General features: G+C 33.8%; 2 protein-coding genes and 1 pseudogene across 3 annotated transcripts in view; 1 reads left to right on the top strand and 2 right to left on the bottom strand.

Moving 5' to 3' along the window:
• The first annotated feature begins 24 nt into the window (after positions 1–24).
• Positions 25–1,557, top strand: LOC107060244 (probable carbohydrate esterase At4g34215). The gene is made up of 3 exons (XM_015307876.1): positions 25–344; positions 421–728; positions 1,227–1,557. The coding sequence occupies exons 1-3, from the start codon at positions 71–73 to the stop codon at positions 1,425–1,427; spliced, it is 783 nt and encodes a 260-aa protein (XP_015163362.1). The 5' UTR covers positions 25–70; the 3' UTR covers positions 1,428–1,557.
• Positions 1,344–3,324, bottom strand: LOC102596084 (pentatricopeptide repeat-containing protein At1g63330-like; annotated as a pseudogene).
• A 10,662-nt stretch (positions 3,325–13,986) lies between these two features.
• Positions 13,987–22,110, bottom strand: part of LOC102595518 (E3 ubiquitin-protein ligase makorin-like) — an 11,579-nt gene continuing 3,455 nt past the window's right edge. The window contains exons 4-8 of one of the 2 annotated variants that reach the window (XM_006345401.2): positions 21,401–21,470; positions 16,438–16,526; positions 16,252–16,317; positions 15,858–15,921; positions 13,987–14,246 (exon numbers count right to left, since the gene is read on the bottom strand). In XM_006345401.2, the coding sequence (XP_006345463.1) occupies positions 16,281–16,317; positions 16,438–16,526; positions 21,401–21,470 (196 nt within the window). In that variant the 3' untranslated portion in view covers positions 13,987–14,246; positions 15,858–15,921; positions 16,252–16,280. Of the gene's footprint in view, positions 14,247–15,857; positions 15,922–16,251; positions 16,318–16,437; positions 16,527–21,224; positions 21,303–21,400; positions 21,471–22,110 lie in introns of those variants that run through there. The other variant, XM_006345402.2, reaches the window with a different exon arrangement.

Here is a 22,110-nt window from a genome sequence, read left to right as displayed (position 1 = left end):
TATATATATATATATATATCTGTAAAAGTTGAATGAAATTCATAGTGGAAAAACATTGTGTATATAACAAATGGCAAAGTCCATGGCATTGCTTATGATTATGGCTTTATCCTATTTTACAGCTATAGCAAATTCACAGGTGAAGAACATCTTCTTACTAGCTGGACAAAGCAACATGTCGGGCCTAGGAGGTGTCGTGAACAACACATGGGATGGTATTGTTCCATTGGAGTGTAGCCCGAATCCGGCCATCCTCAAACTTGATGCCAAACTTCAATGGGTGGAGGCAACTGAACCTTTACATGCAGATATCGACACAAATGTTACTTGTGGGATTGGTCCAGGTATGTAGAGGCGGATTTCAATAGATTAGACTCGCTCTGGACATGCTAACTATAAATTCTAGATTCGTGTGTGCAGGTATGCCCTTCGCAAATTCTTTGTTGAATAAAACTTCGTTTCTTGGGGAAGTAGGGTTGGTACCATGCGCAATGGCGGGGAACAGAATAAGTCAATGGCAAAAGGGAACTTTCCTTTACAATCAGCTGGTGATGAGAGCCAAAGCTGCTGCAGTGCAAGAATGTGGGGTAACTAGAGCTATGCTTTGGTATCAAGGGGAGAGTGACACAACGTTACTGAGTAATGCAAATGCTTATAAAGGAAAAATGCAACAATTTTTCACAGACTTGAGAAGTGATGTTGGGATACCAGATCTTTTGATTATCCAGGTAACCTTAAATTTGGTACTCCCCCGTTCCAATTTTGACGGGGAGTTTAAGAAAATAAAGAAAACTTTTGAGTGTTGCGATCTTAAACTAAAGATATGTGGAATGTACCAAAATGTCTTTTAATCTTGTGGTTTTAAACATGTCATTTGGAAATTAAAGAGTTCTTATAAAGGAAAGAGATATTCTTTCTGAAACAGACTAAAAAGGAAGGTACGCAGTCAAACAAATTGAAACAAAGGGAGTAACTCTTACTGCAGGAACCGGTTCTTAAGCTGCAGGTTCATCCAAATGCAGTATATTTTCAACACGGAGCGTATATGTGTGTGTGTGTGTGTGTGAAATTCCACTAAAATTTCAACAAATATTAGATTTTGAAATCTTAGCTTCAATAATACAATAAATTCTCCGTCACAATCTGAGGTCAGTCAAGCATCCCTTGCAAAGTTGGTTATTAGTTATCCTTACTTGTTTACACTTCTTTTGTTCAAACTTATGTAGGTGGCTCTAGCTTCAGGAACAAATTACACAGATATAGTAAGAGAAGCACAGTTAAATCCTGACCTTGCAAATGTAGTAACTGTTGATGCCAGGGGTTTGGAGTTGCATAAAGACAATTTACACCTTACTGCTTCTTCCCAAGTCTTCCTAGGACACATGATGGCTGATGCTTATCTTCAGACAATCTCAACCACATCCTAATCTACTCATAGTCAATAGTGAAAGAATACTTCAGTTAGTTTCTCAACATGTGAAACCAGTGTAAACATTCAGAAAGGAAAATGTTCAATACTCTGTAATGTAATCATAAAACAGTACAAGCTATCATTAATTGATGTTTCAATTGTTCAAGTAAAAAGAAGGGAAATGTAGTTTTCTCCATCCAACGATCTAAGAGGGGTGTCAATTTTCGATACATAAAAGTGCCAACCTCCTTGAACATAGAAATTACAAAAGGGAAGATGTTTTTAATAAATGCAGCATGATTTGTAGTTACGTTCCTCTGTAATATCAAGTCCTTTATCTTAGAAGTTTAGAGCAAGCATATAATTGACAATGACACAGGAGCTATGTAAGAAAAGAAGAAGTAAATTGCAACAACGAAAAAATCATCCAGTTAAAGTGGGGGTCGTTTGGTTGTTGGTTACAAAGGGAATTATTCATATATTGAAGCTAGCATAGTCAATACCATGTTTGGTAGATTTTAGTTGTTTTGTATAGAATTCAGCACACCAGGTACGGTGTTTGGTTATTATTTTTACAATCCCACAAGTATAATTTATGAGTCAATTTATTTATTATATAATGCAGGGTAGTAAAAATAGAATAACTAATACATGAATAACGAATCCCTACATTACTACCTGCATAACTCTAACCAGCGACCAGGTGGCTGCTGCATCCTGTTCCTTTACCAAAATTAGAACACAATCACTTACAATCTTTGGGTCTTAATCTCTGGATCATGTCGAGTAGAGTACATTCAGCTGAAGCTAGATTTATCAGCAGCTGAAATGTATGTGCATTAGGAGAGACCCTTATCAACCATTTCTTGCAGAAGTGGAAATACCTCATGTAACTTATCCCTTTTAAGAAATCCTTGCAAAATAAAATCACAAGCAAAATCTTCGGGTGAAAGCCCATTTTGTTCCATCTTCCTCATCAAGTCTTCTGCTTCGTCTAGCAAACCCTCCCGGCATAGGCCATTTATCATTGCATTGTACGACCTCACGTTGACATGTAAACCATCAGAACACACAATTATTGAATATATCTTGAGCAATATTGAGCTTGCCTTTTTTGCACAATCCAGCAATAACAACCTCATACATAGAACAGCTGAGGTCAACATTCTTTCTTTCCAGTTCTTGAAGAAACACCAGAGCTTCTTCAACATGTCCATTCTTGCACAAACCATCTAGCATGATACAATAAGTGTGACTCTGAGTATCGGGTTTGAATCCTAAAACACGCATCTCATCATACATCTTTTGTGCATGGGAGAATCTCCCTACTCGAAATAATCCCTGCAAAACAGTACTGGTGTATGTTACAATTCCAGGTTTTAATTGTTTTAGAGACATTTCTCTCACAAGATCTATGGCTTTGTCTATTTCCATTCTTTTGCAATAACCATTGATTAGTGTTAGGTTGAACACCCCTCTGCACCATCGAATCAAACACTTGTTTTGCTTCATGTAACCGACCCTGCCAATAGTAACCATCTATCAATGTGTTGTATGTGACTACATCAGGATCAACGCCCTTTTGTATCATACATTCAATGATAGCTTTGGCGTCTTCCGCCCTACCTTCCTTGCAAAACGCATCAACTAATATATTATAGGTTTAGACATTCAGATACACACCATGATGGATCATCTGATTCAGTAGCTTTCTTAACTTCTTCCCATTGGCCAAAATTACAAAAACATTGAATAATTGAACTATATGTAATAATATCAGGATAAATCCCTTTCTCAGTCATTCTAGTGAACAGCTTGTGGGCATCATCTACCATTCGATCTTTGCATAAGCTGTCAATTAAGGTGTTATAAGCTGCAATGTTTGGTTCGCAATTCCCAAAGTAGTAATTTCTTTAAAGAGATGAATAACAACAGAATTTTTTATTTTTTTTAATTTTCGTAACTACCTTCAACAATTCAGTGAACGCCTTAACCAATGGCGGAGGACGGTAAACTATCATTCGACGGAATAAAGCAACAGCTTCATCAATATTCTTCACAGTTCTACGCTTACAAACAAAATTTTGTGGCGATGCAGATGATGTTAAAGCAATTTTAGAGCTAGTGTGAAAAGAGAACTTACTGAAACCTAATGGATTTTCAATCAGAAAATGCTTTCAGATCGCAGATATGGCTCTTCTTTGCTGCTATTAATTGGGGCGAAACTCAATCACCATTCACTGGAGGAAAAATAAGCTATTCAGAGTTCTCCGATCTCCGGCAAGTATAAGAATTTTTTTTATCAAACAGGAGTGTCAATGCAAATTATACGTTAAAATTTGTTGATTTTTTAAAATTTTAATCTCATGAATCACTGTATCCTTTCATAATTATGTTTCAGACTTGTCTCAAGTTACATTAAAGTTAAAAAACTAAATACTTTTTAATAAAAAAATTTAGGGAGTTGTAAATATCCATCAAGTATGAACATGTTATTACAAATTCATCATAGTTTAGACGTCATTTTCCTTATTTATTGGTGTGGTAGAAGTTTACTCTTCTCGTCTCAAATTATTTGAGGTGACATAATTATTATTATTTTATTTACTTTTAGTAGTAATTATTTTTGAAAATTATAAATATAATTTATATTTTAAAATAGTGTAATTTTAAACTCTAATTTAAAATATAGTTTTCTCATTTATTTCTTTTTCTTCTGCTAAGCTGACTATTTCACATATAATCAATAATTTCATCAACTATGGCATATAAGCTGACTGTTTTTTTTAGCCCATTTAAAAGAATAATTCTTTTTAGTGATGGTTTAATATTAACTTTTTACGTGACATCTAAAATTAATAAACATTTTGATATATTTGACATATCTTTAATTTAAGATTATAAAATTTAAAAATATTCTTTATTTTATTAAACTTCGTACCAAGACAAAATAGATTAAACAAATTGAACCAAATGAAACTAGTAATAATTAGAATTTTTTTTATCAGAAATGAGATTTGCATGTATTTTAAATTAGAAAATTGCTAGTATGACATGGGAACATAAATTCAACTTTTCTCTTGCCTGGTATGTTCTTCTTTGGCTAACAATATTCTAGCCACCCATTAATTATATTCATACTTAAGTCGTATATGCAAACATCCCATTAGACTTGACCTTCTCCAATAATTTATATTATTGCACCAAATATTTATATCAAATTAATATATACATGGTGTGTTTAAACGTATACAACTATGTATAACTTGGTTAATTACGTATATTTTTATTTTGTTAAGTTATTTAACCATGGTATGTTAGCATTGATTTAGACATTTAGAGTAAATAATTGTATGAGCCACAATATAATAGATAATAATATTTGACATTTAAAGAGAGAGAAGTTCGCTGTTTACTAAAATTATTACGGCATGTCTAAACTTGTAAGTTGTAACCCACCAAACAACAGTGAATGAGGTTATTCCTTCCTTAATTAGAAATTTCGAATTCTTGATATGAAAAAAACTTAGAATTAGTCCTATCCAACGCGAATTTGAATATTAAAAGAGCTTAAATAAAAGCCTTAAAGAAAGCTGGCTTTTCCTGAAGTTAATTAAAGACAACACAAACTTGTAGTACTCATGGCACATAATATATATAAATTAAATGCAACGTGCCTTCAAATATATATCCATCTAAATAATTGCTCATTATAACTTATTATCTCAGGGTTGACATTATGCTTGAGAGTGTTTTTACGTAGAGTTGAGAGAACAAAACCATATAAATTATTCACTTTTTATTGTTTCCAGTCTGTATTTTATTTATTTAAAACATAGATATATACTATAGTATAGCCTAACGCTTCAAAGCTAATAAATTTCAACTAACTTTGATTTGATCGATATTTAATTAAGTGTCCATTAAGGAATATTCAACGCCAACATGATGCTTCTTTATGTATCACAATTTTATTTATGCATCACGAATCACATGGAAAATAAAGAAATATAACGTAATAAATTAAAAAAAGGGTCAAGTTTGCTTTGAACTTCAAAAGTCCTATACCTTAATTCTATTGCTACACACAAAACCTAACCAATTTCATCCAATGTATATATCTGAAAAAGTTGAATGTAATTCATAGAGTAGAAAAACATAGTGTATATAACAAATGACAAAGTCCAAGGCATTGCTTATGATTATGGCTTTATCTTATTTTACAGCTATAGCAAATTCACAGGTGAAGAACATCTTCTTACTAGCTGGACAGAGCAACATGTCCGGCTTAGGAGGTGTCGTGAAGAACAAATGGGATGGTATCGTTCCGCCGGAGTGTAGCCCTAATCCCGCCATCCTTAAACTTGATGCCAATCTTCAATGGGTGGAGGCAACTGAACCTTTACATGCAGATATTGACGTGAACGTTACTTGTGGGATTGGTCCAGGTATGTAGGGGCGGATTTATAAGGAGTTCAACTGAACTCAAAGCTTTCGGCTCGAATCATATATGTAGTTGTCAGTATATATGACTGTATCATGAGCCAGCCCAATTCATCATGGCTAGGTCATATGAGTTTTGGAATTTAACGGGATTGGTCGAGCTGACCCACTATTTTGATGGGCCAAAAACATCAAGTCTAATCCAACACTAAATGGGCTGTAACTGGGGACCCATGCATTAGAATTTTAATGTTAACATAAATATCTTGAAGATAATATTACAAAGTGTTTCTTTTCAAATATCTTGAGTCAAATAACATGTCATAACCCAACAATATACCTCCCTTCATTTCTATTTTTTCATTGTTGAGAAAAAAGAAGAAGAAAAACACACTAATGTATATTTTGCTCAAATAGATATGAGTCATGTGTATTTTTATTTTTAAAGTTGTGTATGTGTGTATAAATAGATTAAACTCGCTCTGAACACACTAACTATAAATTCTAGATTCGTCTATGCAGGTATGCCCTTTGCAAATTCTTTGTTGAATAAAACTTCGTGTCTTGGGATAGTAGGGTTGGTACCATGCGCGATGGCGGGGAACAAAATAAGCGAATGGCAAAAGGGGACTTTCCTTTACAATCAGCTGGTGATGAGAGCCAAGGCTTCTATAGTGCAAGAATATGGTGTAATTAGAGCTATGCTTTGGTATCAAGGGGAGAGTGACACAATGAGCCAGAGTGATGCAAATTCTTATAAAGGCAAAATGCAGCAATTTTTCAGTGACTTGAGAAATGATGTTGGGATACCAGAGCTTTTGATTATCCAGGTAAACTTAAATTTGGCACTCTCTCCGTTTCAATTTGTTTATCTGGTTTTTATAAACGAATATTTTTTTGTTCAAAGGTGGCTCTAGCTTCAGGAGGAAAGCATTACACAGAGACAGTAAGAGAAGCACAGTTAAATCCTGACCTTGCTAATGTAGTAACTGTTGATGCCAAGGGCTTGCAGTTGCAAAAAGACAATTTACACCTTACTGCTTCTTCCCAAGTTCTTCTAGGACACATGATGGTTGATGCTTTTCTTGAGACAATCTTAACCACAACCTCATCTATTGATTGTTAATAGTGAAAGAATAATATTTCAATTATTTCCTCAACTTATGAAATTAGTGTAGCTAGTAACATTCAAAATGGAAAAATTTATTGGTTTTGTGAAATGACAAGTACTATCATTTTATAATGTTTCAATTGTTCAATTACAAAGAAGGGAAAGATAGTTTTTTCCATCCAACGGTCCATGGAAATACCTCAGGTAACTTGCCCCTTTTAAGAAATCCAATGACGGGAAATTTTGAAAATGGAATTCGACTAATGCCACTGAGTGGAATCAGACCGTCAACTCTCAATTGATTGATGCTTGATTATTTATGTCGGTTGCATTAAGCTATTTTAATATTGATGCTATTGAAATGACGATGGTGCAAATCAGACAATTTTCTAAATCAAACGAAAATGAATTTTCAGCAATTTGAAACTTGTGGTATAAAACAACTCTTAAATATTTGTGTGATTATAAATCATTTCATTAGGAGTAAAAATGTGACATTCTTTTTGAGACGGACTAACCAAGAAAAAATGTCACACATAAAATGTCCATGGGACAGAAGGAGTATATTGTTTTGTCATTGTGTTGTAGCTTTGTAAAGTACCAAAGAATATGAAAGGCTATTCTGTCAATGGAAGCTCAAAAAATAAAAGCTGTGATATTAAAGAAACTTCAAGAGCATTAGCTTGGTTATCCCTGCCAGGTTTGCCTATCAGTTTGTTTGCTAGGAAATCCCTTTTATCAATTGCATCGGCAGCGGGGCGCCCAATTGCAATCGATAAAGCAACTCAAGTTCGATCAAGACCTAGCACAGCAAGAGTAAAAGTTGAACTTGATCTATTGGACAAGCATCCTAAATGAATTAAACTCCAGTATTTGGATGAGGAATCTAGTAAGATTTTGGAACACTTTCAAGAGATTGTTTATGATAATCTTCCTCTGTATTGTACTAATTGCAAGCATCAAGGCCATGCCGAAATAAATTGTCGTCTAATCTTGAAAAAGAACCTAGTCCATGATCAAGAAGTAGGTGTAAGAGAAGAAGAAATTGCGCATGATATCCAAAAATATAAGGGTGACGCAAGGAGAATTTTGAATGAGAAGAGGGGACTAGAAGAAGTTATTCAAAGAGACGATGATAAAAATCCCAGTACGTGCACCAAAAACAATGTATTGGTGAAAACTGAATCATACAAATCTGATGATGCAATGCACAATAATTCCAGTTCTATTTTGGTTCAAAAAAATCCTCAAGCTCAAGCAGACTTGAATTATGATTTGTTGGCGGAAAAAACTTCAGATAATGATGCACAAGGTGTTGTTGAGGTCCAAAATAATCTAGTTAATATCAAAACAACGGTTAAAAATCAAATTGTTCCTACAGATAACGTTACAATAGGTATTGCTACTGTTCAATTTGATCCTAATGTCAAGGAGAAATCTTCAGTTGCTATAGGCATTGAACACGATTCTGATAAGGCTTTGGGGGGTGCGTTGAAAAACAGGGAAATGCCTCAACTTTGGAAACTATTGAGACATCACAATCGGTTGTCGTTGAAGATAATCAAAATGTGACAAAAATTGGTTCTTCGACATCTGCAACTACTATATTGAATGCACATCATGGTGTTTCTCAAAGATTGGAGAATACAAATTCAAGAGTTGTGGTTGGTGCATCACTAGTTGATTCTCAACAGCAACTAGGTGATGTTAATGCACATGAATCAGATGAAAATCATAGGCAGCATTTAGTTGTTGGACAGGGTAAACATGTTATAAGGACTGAACATGAGGCAACACAGCGAGTTGAAAAATCCAGTGGTGAGGTCTCTGCTCAATATGGCAGTAAGGGCTGGAATGTGGTGGCATCGAAAAAAGCAACAACTACTTCAACAAATAGTTTGATGACTTCTAGTGGGCAAAAATGTGTTACAAATGAGAGTCGATGTGCAAATATGGTAGAAGAAGAGGAGGAGCATGTCACACCTCATAGTAAATTGAGCCCCGGAGCACCAACCTTTGTGCCTAAGGGTAGTAGCGTTGCCTATATTTCATCTCCGTTATATTGGGAGCGACAATTGATTTTAGCAGGTTCTAATGTTCAAAAAATTTCTGTTAGTGACAAGGAGCTTATTGATGCATTGGGAAGTTTTGATGTTGAAAGGTTGGTTTCTCTTACACCTATTTAACACTAACAAACAACTACAAGTTGGTGGTAGTAGTACTTTCTGCCCAAATCAGTTTGCTAACCTACAAGATGAGGAAAGTGATGAAGAGGATTGGTTGGATCACTGCTTTGGGAATGCAGCTAGGGATGCATATATTCTCCTAGGCAACAACGCAATAACAAAAAGAAGCATGGAAAAAAGAATAGTTAGGATGACAATGTGACTGAGGAGTTTGTTCCAAGGCACCTACTGATGCGAGTGGCAAAGCAGAATCATATGACAGTGTCAACATATTCAACAAGATCCAATAATTCCAAGAAGAAGTGATGAACTATCAAGTGTTGTTGGATAGATTAGAAGAAGGAGACAAGAGCAAAATACTACAGGTTACTTTAGATGGGCAATCAATTCTTTTTAATTCATGCATCTTTAAAAGGAAGGTTGATGTCGATAACTCAACCTTCCTCTTGGTTGTTATATTTTTGCACTATTTAAGTATCCTCATTTGTAATATCATCATAGAGTGTATTACAAATTCTGTGGTGATAACAAAATACCTAGTTCTCTCTAGCTCGTATTTTCTTCATGCTTGTTAGTTAATAGAGGTTTGTTACCGCATTAGGATTGGTAAGGGAAGACCTAGCCCCCTTGCTTGTACTTATCCCTATTGAGAATTTTATTTCTAATAAAATGGTAAATTTGCCCAAAAAAAAACAACATTATTATAAATAATAATTTAAAAGCTTTGCGTGGTAGCAAACTAACAGCCCAAAAATAAAAACCGGTAGATGAAACAATTTTCTTTATTAATAGTTTGATGTTGCTGAAATTATTCATTTGATAGAAGACCTATATAAATACATAGTCAAACTTCTTCATAAGTACATTATTAATTTCAAGATTTTTTAGCTACTATAACAATTGGATTAAACCTTTTTAATGTCAAATTCTAAGCTTAATGACACTTTATATAACAAAAGAAATTAAAAATCTTTCTATGATGGCAAAATATATTCATGATAAAAAAAAGTTTCATATAATATATATTATATTAAAGTATCAAAATATTTGGTCAAAATCTAGACCTAGTTGATGCTGTTATAAATATAAAAAATGTTATAAAAAGGGAAATATAACGTAAAATATCAATTCTAAGAAAAATTTGGTTGATATAGTGATATTTATTGTTATATAAGGACGATGTTATTGAGATATCCGACTGTAGATAGATTATAGAAACTAAAATAAGAGTTTATTATTAATTGGGGGGTCGTTTGGTAGCTGGATAAGAAATAGATTATTCATGTATTAACATTAATATGACGTTGGTTGACACATTAGAAATCTGAATAACTAATATATGTATAACCAATTAATCCCTACATAACTAAATATTACATAAATTCACTCATAACTAATTTTTATATTACTAATACTTGCATAACTCTAAGCAACCGACTCTGAGGGGTCTAAATAATATTAACCTTCTACTAATTTAAAAGATTAACCCTGAGTGAAGCAATTAGTTTCACCCATTCATTTTTAAGAAACAACTAATTACATATAAAGTAGAGAAAATTGTATATAATAGCAAATTATTAATTCAAATTAAATGCTATAAACACAGTTTGATTTAATTGTACCCCATAGCAAACTGTTGCTATTTTGCTTCTCTCCTGGTGAATCTCGCTCGCCACTCTCGTTCTCTCCCTTGCCTCTCTCACTTTTTATACAAACGCTAAATGTATAAAATGTGTTTGTGTTTGTATAAGCGAGAGAAAAATGTATATATACATATATTTTTCATTCCCCCTCCTCTCCCCCTCTCCCAGATCTCGCTCGCCAGTCTCTCCATCGCCTCTCTCGCTTATACAAACAGAAATGTATAAATTGTGTTTATGTTTGTATAAAACGAGAGAAAATTATATAAACACATGCAAATATATATATCTTCGTCCTATACACTTATAATTATACAATACAAATATTCCCCTACCCAGTTCTCTTTTACCTTTCTCTCTTTTCTCGCTTTATATTAACACAGATTATACAATTGATCTTTTGTATATGTATACCAAAACAGAAACAAATTATATACAACTGCTTTCTTTTGTATATGTATAGCAAAATATACATATTTATGTTTGCTATGGAGCACAATTATGCAAATTATAATTATATCATACAAATATAATTTTTGTGTTTGCTATACGTGAAAGTTGCTCTATAAAGTATTGTTTATCATTTCAAGTCCAACCTACATTTCTCATATTCCTACCTACCTCGCCAACTAACTTTTTTTTTCTTTTTCGATTTTACCTTTTACGAGAGAGAAAAAAACAAACCAGTCACTATCCTACAAATATATCAATAATAATATTCTTTCCGTTGTATTTTACGTGATATCTTTAGAATTTGTAATCTAAAATAATTTTTAGATATTTATGTAGCTGAAGATCATTTCGGATAAAATGAAATTTTGAAATTAAATTATTTCTAGTAAGGTAACATTTTCTTTTAAACGGATTAAAAAGAAAGATTGTCACATCATATGGAAGGAAGAGGTTAATAATTTACCTAAAAATAACAGTATATACCATTAATTATACTAATCAATCATTGATTATTATAGTATTAATAAAAATTGCTTACCTGTTTTAATGACATGTGGCCCCGTCTGCATTAACAGCGTGACGGCGACGATCCCTCAACTTCGCCGGCGACTCTTTCTTTTTTACTTCTTCAAATCAACTTTCAACCTGTCTTCTCAACGTGGCATATTCCTCCAGCTCTCCCCTGGGACCCACACGGTTTATCATCTCCCTATATAAACCTTTACTCTACCTTCTTCACTCTTCATCCCGATCTCAATTCCAATTCCGATCTATTAGTTCAATTATCTCTCCGATTCTCTGCAATTTCTGAGATATGGAAGTGAAAGCTATGGCTGTGTTTTTTGCAATTGTGGCGATTTTGTCGGCGGTCGCTTCCGCTCAGGAACCGACATTGGCTCCGGCACCTTCGCCGGACCAAGGCGGCGCGTTTTCCCTACCGATTTCCGGTGCTATTATCTGCTCCTCGCTGATCTTCTCTGTTGCTGCTCTTCTCAGGAACTAGATCGATCGCTCTTTATTCCTCGTTGATTTGATGACTATTTATTCATCGGCGTTACCGCCGGTACTTATGTAGATATACATTTTAGATAAATGCAGTGGTATTTTGATGCTTGAGTGAGAAATTTCTTTTTTCTTTTTCTTCCTCTTTTTTTCGCCTGGTGATAGTAGGATTTTATTATACTTTATTTTGTATAATTACTGGTTTGGCTATATAATAAAGAGAGTTTATCTTTTTGTATTACACTCGCAGCGTTACGTAAATTTTGAGATAGGGGGGGTAGTAAATATTTGGAAGTATTAGCTATCTTTCGGTAACTCTACCAAAAAAAATAAAATATATCTTTTATTAATTTGCTTCGATAAATAAAAATAATTGAACTAAACCATTTTGATGATACGTTGATAATAATGCTCGAGCTCAACTAAATTCATTTTGAAAGAAATAAGGAACAAGAAGGAAAAAAAGTAGGAGGAGTTGTTGAACGAAGAAGAAAATTTAATATATTAGAAAGTGGACAGTAGTTCATTTAAAACTTTAGGAGCTTAAACATTGATTATTAATTGTAAATCATTACTCTACAATATAATCTCACATCAGTTAATTACTACTCCCTTTGTCCCATGTGACACATTTCGGATATCGAGATTCAAACAAGTTTACATTTGACCGCAATGTAGCATAATATCTCTATTGAACTGAAGAATAACTCTTTTAATGCTTGAAATACCACCATTTCTACTACTATTCAAACTAAATAACTTCTTCTTATGATTCAAACACAAAAGAGCCCAACTTTGATACAAAATCAAAGGGGTTGGCGGGTTCGTGAGTCACAGAGGAAGGCTGTATCATTCTTGAAATTTGGAAGATGATAATATGCTGAAAATCAGTGCTCAATATGAAAATGTGACACAAATTAGGAATTGTTTCTCTTCTTTGGGAATTATAAGTCAAGAATTTTGGTTTGATAAGTATATTTGTTTGGGTTAGTTTAGTTAGATGGGTCAGGTTTGGGTTATATTAAGGTGATGGGTTATTTATTTTTTTGAAAAATCAAGTAATTTCAATTAATTTGGAGATTTCCGTCCAAGGAGGGGTATGGATGATAAGTTTATTAACTTCATTTTAATGATAAGGGTAATCAACTAATAAATGAAAGTTGAAGGGTAATTTTGACCCCTTACCCTTAATTAAACTAACGCTTTTTAATTAGTGCTAGACCAATGTTAGTGCACCTGTAGATGACGATTTGCCAAAGTAGATTTGGCATTAGAGAGTCAAACAAGATGTGTTATTAGAAAATTAAATCACAGTTATAGCATCTGGAATTTATGATATTAAATCCTAGGTAGAGGTTCAACCGTTTCCAACTCATATTCTCAATGAAATGGTAAACATTGGATGTTGAGAAGAGTCTATCATTGGATGTCATCCTCAGTGTTATTAAGGAATCTTTTCAGAGGGTACTGAGCACATTTCACTCGACTAGGAGGTTATGAATGACACGAAGTAGAAGATTAGTTAAATAGTCGAGTGTTATCTCACTTATCCTTCCATACTATTCATAGTATCATTATTTTTTTTGTCATTGTTGTTCATGATAATTTGCCATGGTTTCTCACTTCCGCTATTATTTTTTTCACACATATTAAAGTAGAAGATTAGTTAAATAGTTTATTTATCGCTAATAAACAAAAACAGTGAAACAAATATAGATAAAAGAGTAGAAAGAGGAATAGTAACCGCCAAAAACATTTCCCTGCTCCTTTTAGTTTTTTATTATATTATGCTCTTCACAATTGCAAGTATACTTAGTTTTAATCTCTAATATACACAATCCATATACACTTTATCATCGTCCTTTTTCTTTCTTTTTTTATTTTTTTATTTAGGGGATAGGTTAAGTTCCATACACATGTATCCATGATTATACAAGCAAGTCCCTTGTGTCTGGAATGCCATGTCTGCACCTCAACTCCCAACGCATAATTCACCAGTACTGAAACAGACACAAGCCAATTATAATTTAAACAAAAGAAGCATGAAGATTACCAGAAGTACATAAAATATAGCAAAATAAAAACAACGATTTCTAAAATAAATAGCTACATGGATTCAATGGCAAACAGAAGAACGGTTTATTCATCACCTATGATTCTGATAAATCTGTTAAAACAACAGAGAAAGAAACGTGAAACGTATACTCCCTTTTTCTTCTTCTTCCTGATACTAACGGGGTTGAGTTATCGATTCTAACTTCCAAGGATCAACTCTAACAAATCTCCTAAAAATTAGATTATGCAAGAAGTAAACGGCAGCAAAATCAGATGCAATAAGTAAACGGCAGCAAAATCAGATGCAATAAGTGAATGGCAGCAAAATCATAAGAAATTCATCCACCTATCTAAATAATGACATGACTAGTGAATCCAGCTCAATCAAGACAGAACTTAGGCCTAGGTGCCGTCAAGTCAGCCCAAACTTCACAGCATGGTGTCTGACTGAGCTTCTACAGCAATATCAAGGCGAACCCCAAGTAGAGCCCAATCAAATTTTCTTCAATTCTGTGCTCAGCCGAGCAGTGAGTATAGAATGGAGACTACCCAAAGCCGAGCTCTCAAGTCAATTATTTAACCTTTTTTTCCCATAAGCGACTAACAGATTTGGAATTCATATATTAAATAGGTGATTAAGCAAAAAATATAAGAATCCATAGTTTAGATTGAGAAGTGAATACAAATGCAACTGACTTACTTGAATCACTAATTTAAATCAGAACTTGAATAGAAAGGATAGAAAGGACATCACATTTTATATAGAACATATTAACAAATTCAAATCAGAAAATAATTCAATACACTGAGCTGAACCACATTAACGATTTCAGTTCATTAATCAAATTTTTTGTTGTGTTTTAATGTTATGTCACCATAGAGTAGCTTAAGTTACAATCATATTAACAATGTAGCTAATAAATTAGTAATGACTATTTTGTAAAAAAAGTATTGTAGAAGTACTAACATTTTAAAATCTAAATTAGTAAGTTTATTTAATACTAGAGCTTAAACTTTTATTTTTGAAGTATTAGTAACATGACTTAACTGAATTGTTTGAGTAGAGAGAGTTGAGGCAAATCAAGCTTTGGCCAAGCCGAGCTTGAGCCAAGCATTGGCTGAGCTGAGTTTTGACGATAACTGACCCAGACTTTTCCCTCTTTCAAAACAAGTCGAGCTAAAACACAAGCAAGCCAAGTAGAGTCAAGCCAGTGCCCATACCTAGACAACATCAGCTAACTTGCAGTATTATCTTTGGACGGATAATGCTAATACTAGGCTGGAGAGCTTCTTGGGGAAAAGCAGCTTCATCTAAAAGGGGGCTCCAGCTTGGCTATTGTCCAGTCCTAGACAAGATGAGCGATCTGGCGTTGTTTCATTGAAGGTCAGATGCTAGCCCTAGATGGCGAGTTTCTTAAGGAAAAGAGTCTAGTCTGAAAGAATCTAGAACATGCTAAAGTTGCTAAAGTCAATATATTCACAGGCCACAGCCCATTCAAGTTCCGGAGCAGCTAGTCAAGATTCAATATGACCAAGGGAAGTGATTATGGCTTTACCTCACATAATTCAATAAATCTTGTAACCACTTAGAAGAAATGTAAGTTGTTTCCGACTTCAACCCTGCAGTCAGATAATCAGAAGAATGCTCAGAATGAATTGAACACTGTTGTCACTTACACATCAAGTAAATGATTGCTCATTGAAGGCTATTAAAGAACAGGCTATGAAAAAATATTAGAAGAGTTTTAAATTGGAAAGATTTAAAAAAACATGGAATGGATGACGGTAGAATAATCAGTCAATAACCGCATGAAATATTGATTTGAAAAGAAATTATTTTTCTTCTTTGTTTACATAAAATTACAAAAAACTAACCCTTTGAAAGCCTTACACGCAAAAGTTACCACCAAGTAAAAGAAAAAGAAGAAAACATGTAAAACTTGAACTTACCCTGAAATCACTATAAGCATATTCACAGCTCACCTTCTTCTCAAATTGCCAAGCAAGTCTGAGAGCCTGAAATTAACAGTCATATGCAAGAATATCAGTCAATTACGGACCGAAAGAAATAGTAAACACCCGTGACCATTGTCATCATAACAAAATGAAGAAAGCAGATGGGATGACAGGTGTAACCTAATATTTTTAGCAATCACTGTGCTTCCATTTTCATGACCAAGATCACGCGGTACCACTTCCTCCAGACGGCCATCACGGTATTGATGCTGCAATAGTGGACCATAACATCCGTAAGTAATCAGGCATGCATTTTGAATAATATACCAAAGGCTGAACCAAAACAATACTAAGATAAGAAAAACGGATAAAAAAGATAAATCAGAAAAGAAAATTCTTCTTGACTTGATGAATATATAAGACTTCCTCTGTGAGAAGTATATATAGTTTTATCGGGAACATCCATTATGGAAGAGATAATGGATGAGAACAAACCCCTGTGACTTCAAAAACTGACTTAAAAGTAGGTTTGACCGACTTTTAAGCCAATCCAAATGGGCTCTAAATCAGAAGGTAAGCATTTCTGCATAACCTTGACCTCTAAACCAATCTGTCACTGAAGTCTGACACCCCTTTCTCTCAATAAAGAAACCAAAAACCAAATGAACAAGGCAAATATGAACTGCAGTGAAATGGAGTGACACGATACAGTCCTGAACAAGAGTCATCACTATATTATTATCACATACATTTCAATCTATAAGTTGGATCACGTTTGAACCAGGTTCTCTTCAAAAAACGCTTATTCTACTTCAGTGTCATTCAATATTTCAACTGAATATAAACGACAACTTTATACTTGAAACTATCTATCATTAGAATGTCCCGGGAAAAATATACCACTGAAAAGAGCCAAGACAACAAGCACAACCTTCATCAAAAGCAAGTGTAATTACAAACAGTCCACATTAAATGAGCTTTAAGTGTTTTTTTTGCTTGACAAGTTATTGGAAGTGGTTATAAATGTGTATCTCAAAGGCACATAAGTATAAGCATGAGCTTGGAATTGATGCACAACACTAAAGGCTAGAAGGTAACAAGGCATTGGAGATCAACAATCAGTCTCTTCTTTTAGCCTTGATCTGTCAATCCAACACTATAGTATATGATATTTTTTTGGTTTCTTGGATAACCTTATCAATGACGCAAAGCAACTATACAAAGAAAGAGATTTTCCGAACAGACTACACACAATCATTTGTTTCATTGAAAATCGAACATCTGGGAAAATAGCATCATATTCAGCAATCCAATGCTATAGCTTCCTCATTCGTCATCGTACATCATAAACCATTAAAAATATGAGGGTGGAAAAACCTATGTTGGATGGTATGTCTATAAATATTTGAAAGTACCTTAGAGAGGTTGAAGCAGCATGGCTAACCAAGCTATTCAACATAATAGAAAGGAGTGGTTTAAACACACAAACACATACATATATATATATATATATATATACCATTTAGGTCTGGCTGTCATAGACAGGGTATGCAGAATTTATGCAGTGTATAACACATTTCTGTCTAAAATTAATTTAGCAGTTTTATATTCAAAATATTCTTGAATTCTATGCATTTTCATTTCATGTATAGCTACTATGAGCTTAGTACATCTTAAGCTAGAATGCAAATATGCTTGTTCCATTTCTGGGATTGCTTTATCAAAATGATGTACTGCTATGCGATGTTTCCACACTCTTCTTCTTACAAGATGTAAATGATATTGAATATCTTTCAACATATTTATATGCTACAAGCATGTATAGTAGTCAGATATTGTTTAGATTAATCAATATATTTGTTTTCCCTATAGGTACTAAGTATTCTTTTCTATGTCTGAATATAATTTGTTTTTGAAAATAGTAACTATGAAATACAGAGTTTTGCGTGTATACCTTTCTCCTTTTTATTTTGTGAACAATCCCTATCACCACCGCAACAGTTTTCTGTCAGGCTATGAACAGTATTTTCGCCTCTACGACCACAGTCTTACGGCTACTTCCTAATCGTTCTTCCTTAGGGTTGAAGATCGCAACCTTCACTTTAAGACTATTCTTAAAATTTCAGAGAAGAGAGGTATATAAACCAAACTGTTTATTTCATAATACTATTTTCACATACAAACCATACATATTTTACATATATCTAAACCGTACTAAGAAATACTTTTCCCTAGCGGGAGAAGTTTTTACTCACTCTTCGAGGTACCTATCATTTTTCTCTAATGGTTTTTCAAAGAAAATGTAGTCTGCCTCTTTAGTGTGTCTTTCCTCTCCTTTTATAGATCGAAGAAGGGACTAATTACAAATTTTGTTTTGTCCCTAAGTTATTACATAATTTGTTCTCTAGTCCTTTTTTGACAATCTTTTGAAATGGCCGCCAAGATAAGATTCCTTTTGATAAGGTGCCACGTGCTTGTCCTTTTCTTCTTTAACGAGATAAGGTGAGTTGTCCATGTGCCTATCTTTATCTTCTTTTTACGAGATAAGATTCTCGTTTTGTCGCTTTCTTTATGACGTAAGTGCTTACGTCTTTTGCTTTATCTTCTCCTGATGTTTACATCTTTTTTTCTGCTGATGCTGAGATTTTTATTCAGCTTCGTCTTCATTTACTGAATGCTTATGATCAAGAAACTTGCAGGCAAGTTTCCATGTTTCTTCAATCCAAGACTTTCAATAGAATATGGAAGAAATTCCATCAAGAAAAGTATATCCCATAGATACTCTAAAAAGATTCTCAAATAGACAAGGATGGACTGAGGAACACACTCAATGTGTTAAAGAATTAAAGGAAGAATGTTCAAAATTACCAAAACTTAGATTACCAGATGAAAAGGATAATCTAATTCTACAAACATAAGATAAAGATAAATGAAGACGAAGCTGAATAAAAATCTCAGCATCAGCAGAAAAAAAGATGTAAACATCAGGAGAAGATAAAGCAAAAGACGTAAGCACTTACGTCATAAAGAAAGCGACAAAACGAGAATCTTATCTCGTAAAAAGAAGATAAAGATAGGCACATGGACAACTCACCTTATCTCGTCAAAGAAGAAAAGGACAAGCACGTGGCACCTTATCAAAAGGAATCTTATCTTGTCGGCCATTTCAAAAGATTGTCAAAAAAGGACTAGAGAACAAATTATGTAATAACTTAGGGACAAAACAAAATTTGTAATTAGTCCCTTCTTCGATCTATAAAAGGAGAGGAAAGACACACTAAAGAGGCAGACTACATTTTCTTTGAAAAACCATTAGAGAAAAATGATAGGTATCTCGAAGAGTGAGTAAGAACTTCTCCCGTCAGGGAAAAGTATTTCTTAATACGGTCTAGATATATGTAAAATATGTATGGTTTGTATGTGAAAATAGTATTATGAAATAAACAGTTTGGTTTATATACCTCTCTTCTCTGAAATTTTAAGAATAGTCTTAAAGTGAAGGTTGCGATCTTCAGCCTTAAGGAGGAACGGTTAGGAAGTAGCCGTAAGACTGTGGTCTTAGAGGCGAAAAAATTGTTCATAGCCTGACGGAAAACTGTTGCGGTGGTGATAGGGATTGTTCACAAAATAAAAAGGAGAAAGGTATATACGCAAAACTCTGTATTTCATAGTTACTATTTTCAAAAACAAATTATATTCATATTTTATAATATATTCAGACATAGAAAATCGAACATCTGGGAAAATAGCATCATATTCAGCAATCCAATGCTATAGCTATATATATATATATATATATATATATATATATATACGAGAGAGAGAGTACATTGGTTCTGATGTGCTTGCACAAAATAGATATTTCAATTGTAGTGCTCAATTTATGAGTCAAATGATGGAACTTCTGGAAAGAATGATTAAGGTATCGCCTTTGGAATACTAAAAGAATGATGGAGAACCAGTTTACGTTTATGCCTGAATCATCTATAACAATCCATACTTTTACAACAAAGCTTATGGAAATCTCTAGAGAGAAAAAAAAGGATGTCCGCAGAATAATCATTTTTCTAGAAAAAACATATGATGGAGAGCTAAGATAAGGACTCAATGAATGGTGGAGAAGAAGGGAGTTCATAACAAATAATATTATTATTTTGATGACCATGGTGTTCGGGCCAACTTTCACGCACCTCGACTAATTCCACGGGATACTTGTCACCTCCCACCAGCAGGTAACTCTATCACCAAGGCTAGAACAAAATGGGAAGAATCACCTAGTGTTTGTCTCCTCTGGGATTTGAACATATATATACATAGATCCTAAAGATGTCCATAATGCAGTAGCAAGAAGTGTAAGAACAATGAGAAAGGATAGAAAGGAGCTTCTCCAGCACACCTTCATAATATAGATCTGTTTTAAGCCTATACTTTCTTATTCTGATAATGGATGAGCCAACCAGCGGTTCTCACAATAGGTTTCATAGTCCATAATTCACAAATCATATTATGTCAATTTACTAGATAAGCGAACGAGTCAAACAAATATTGGATCAATAGAGAAGCATTATAGAGAATAAGGGTTTCAGGATAAAACAGACCAAAAGAAAAATATTCACTCCAATTCGGTTATCGACCAGGCAAGGAAGGGGATTCAATTTGTTGAAAAGTTTAATGTGTCAATGGGATTACTTTTCCTGTTTTAGACATATATAATATTTTGAATCCCCTTACTATTAGAGAAATACAAGTTTTTTTAAAGTTTTTCTTTTACCTCTCTTTAGGAACTCCCACCTTTTTTTGCTCTTTGGTGACTCGAACCAACAACCTTAGGGTTGGAGGTGGAGGGTGCTTACCACCTCAGCAACTCCCTCTTGTCAGAGAAATACAAGTTCAAAATTTTTGGATTTTTTGAATCTCTTGTATAAAATTTCCCTGGTCAACAATGTTGTTAAAGGCTCACTTAATACCTGAAGCTCGGTGTGCTTTGGCGTAGATCAACTACTCTCCCAAGTCCCACCCACAAGTATCGGTTAACTCTATAGAAACTTCCATTATTTCAAAAGGAGATAGTCATTTTACCAGAATGGCAACAAATCACTTGACATCAAATTCTAAAGACACACAGACATCATAACATTTGTACCTTGTAGAAACAACTATTTCCAAATGGGCAAGTCCCATTGCCAAAGTCATAATGCTTGCAATCAATAGACCTGAGCTCAGAAATTGAAAAACAAAGATCAAGTCAGAGAGAAAAAGATACTTAAGAGGAAATAGTCTTTTCTTTCCTTGAGAACAAGGGGAAGGGGGGACATTTTATAGAAAAACAAGTTTAAGAAATACAAAGATACACCACCAGAATAACTTAGCCAGACTAGTTTGATGTGAAAAATAAACAAAATTATCAAGTATAAAAATATTGAGTATTTCTAAGAATCCTAAACTTAAAAAGTATACTTAGAAACTAAATGTCCTATACTCTGAGAGTTTAGACTTCAAGCTAATAGTTCATTTATTTTTTTGGGAAAATGTCGAAAAGAAAATAATCGAAAATGCCTTTGAGGTAACAAATTTATTTTCATTATACAGAATTTCAAAAAGATTGAATGCATAAAACACAGAAATCTTAGAATAATGAGCATTTTCCATCTTTGGAAAGAATAGCAGCACTCGCCAAATAAATCAAAAAACATATGAGACTCCAAATTGGGTCAATACCAAGCTGAAACAAAAAAAATAACGTGTCATTTCATAGCCTAATGGACCTTTTTTATCCTCCGAAAGGGAGATGAAAGTGATAAGAGGAAGTTTTTGCTATTCAGTTGATTTTTAGCAAGAGAAACTGAAGGGGAG

Source organism: Solanum tuberosum, unplaced genomic scaffold (assembly GCF_000226075.1).
Source record: "Solanum tuberosum cultivar DM 1-3 516 R44 unplaced genomic scaffold, SolTub_3.0 scf00068, whole genome shotgun sequence".
Taxonomy (NCBI): domain Eukaryota; kingdom Viridiplantae; phylum Streptophyta; class Magnoliopsida; order Solanales; family Solanaceae; genus Solanum; species Solanum tuberosum.
The sequence above is the reverse complement of the archived record's forward strand: the minus strand, read 5'-3'. Positions and strand labels throughout refer to the sequence as shown.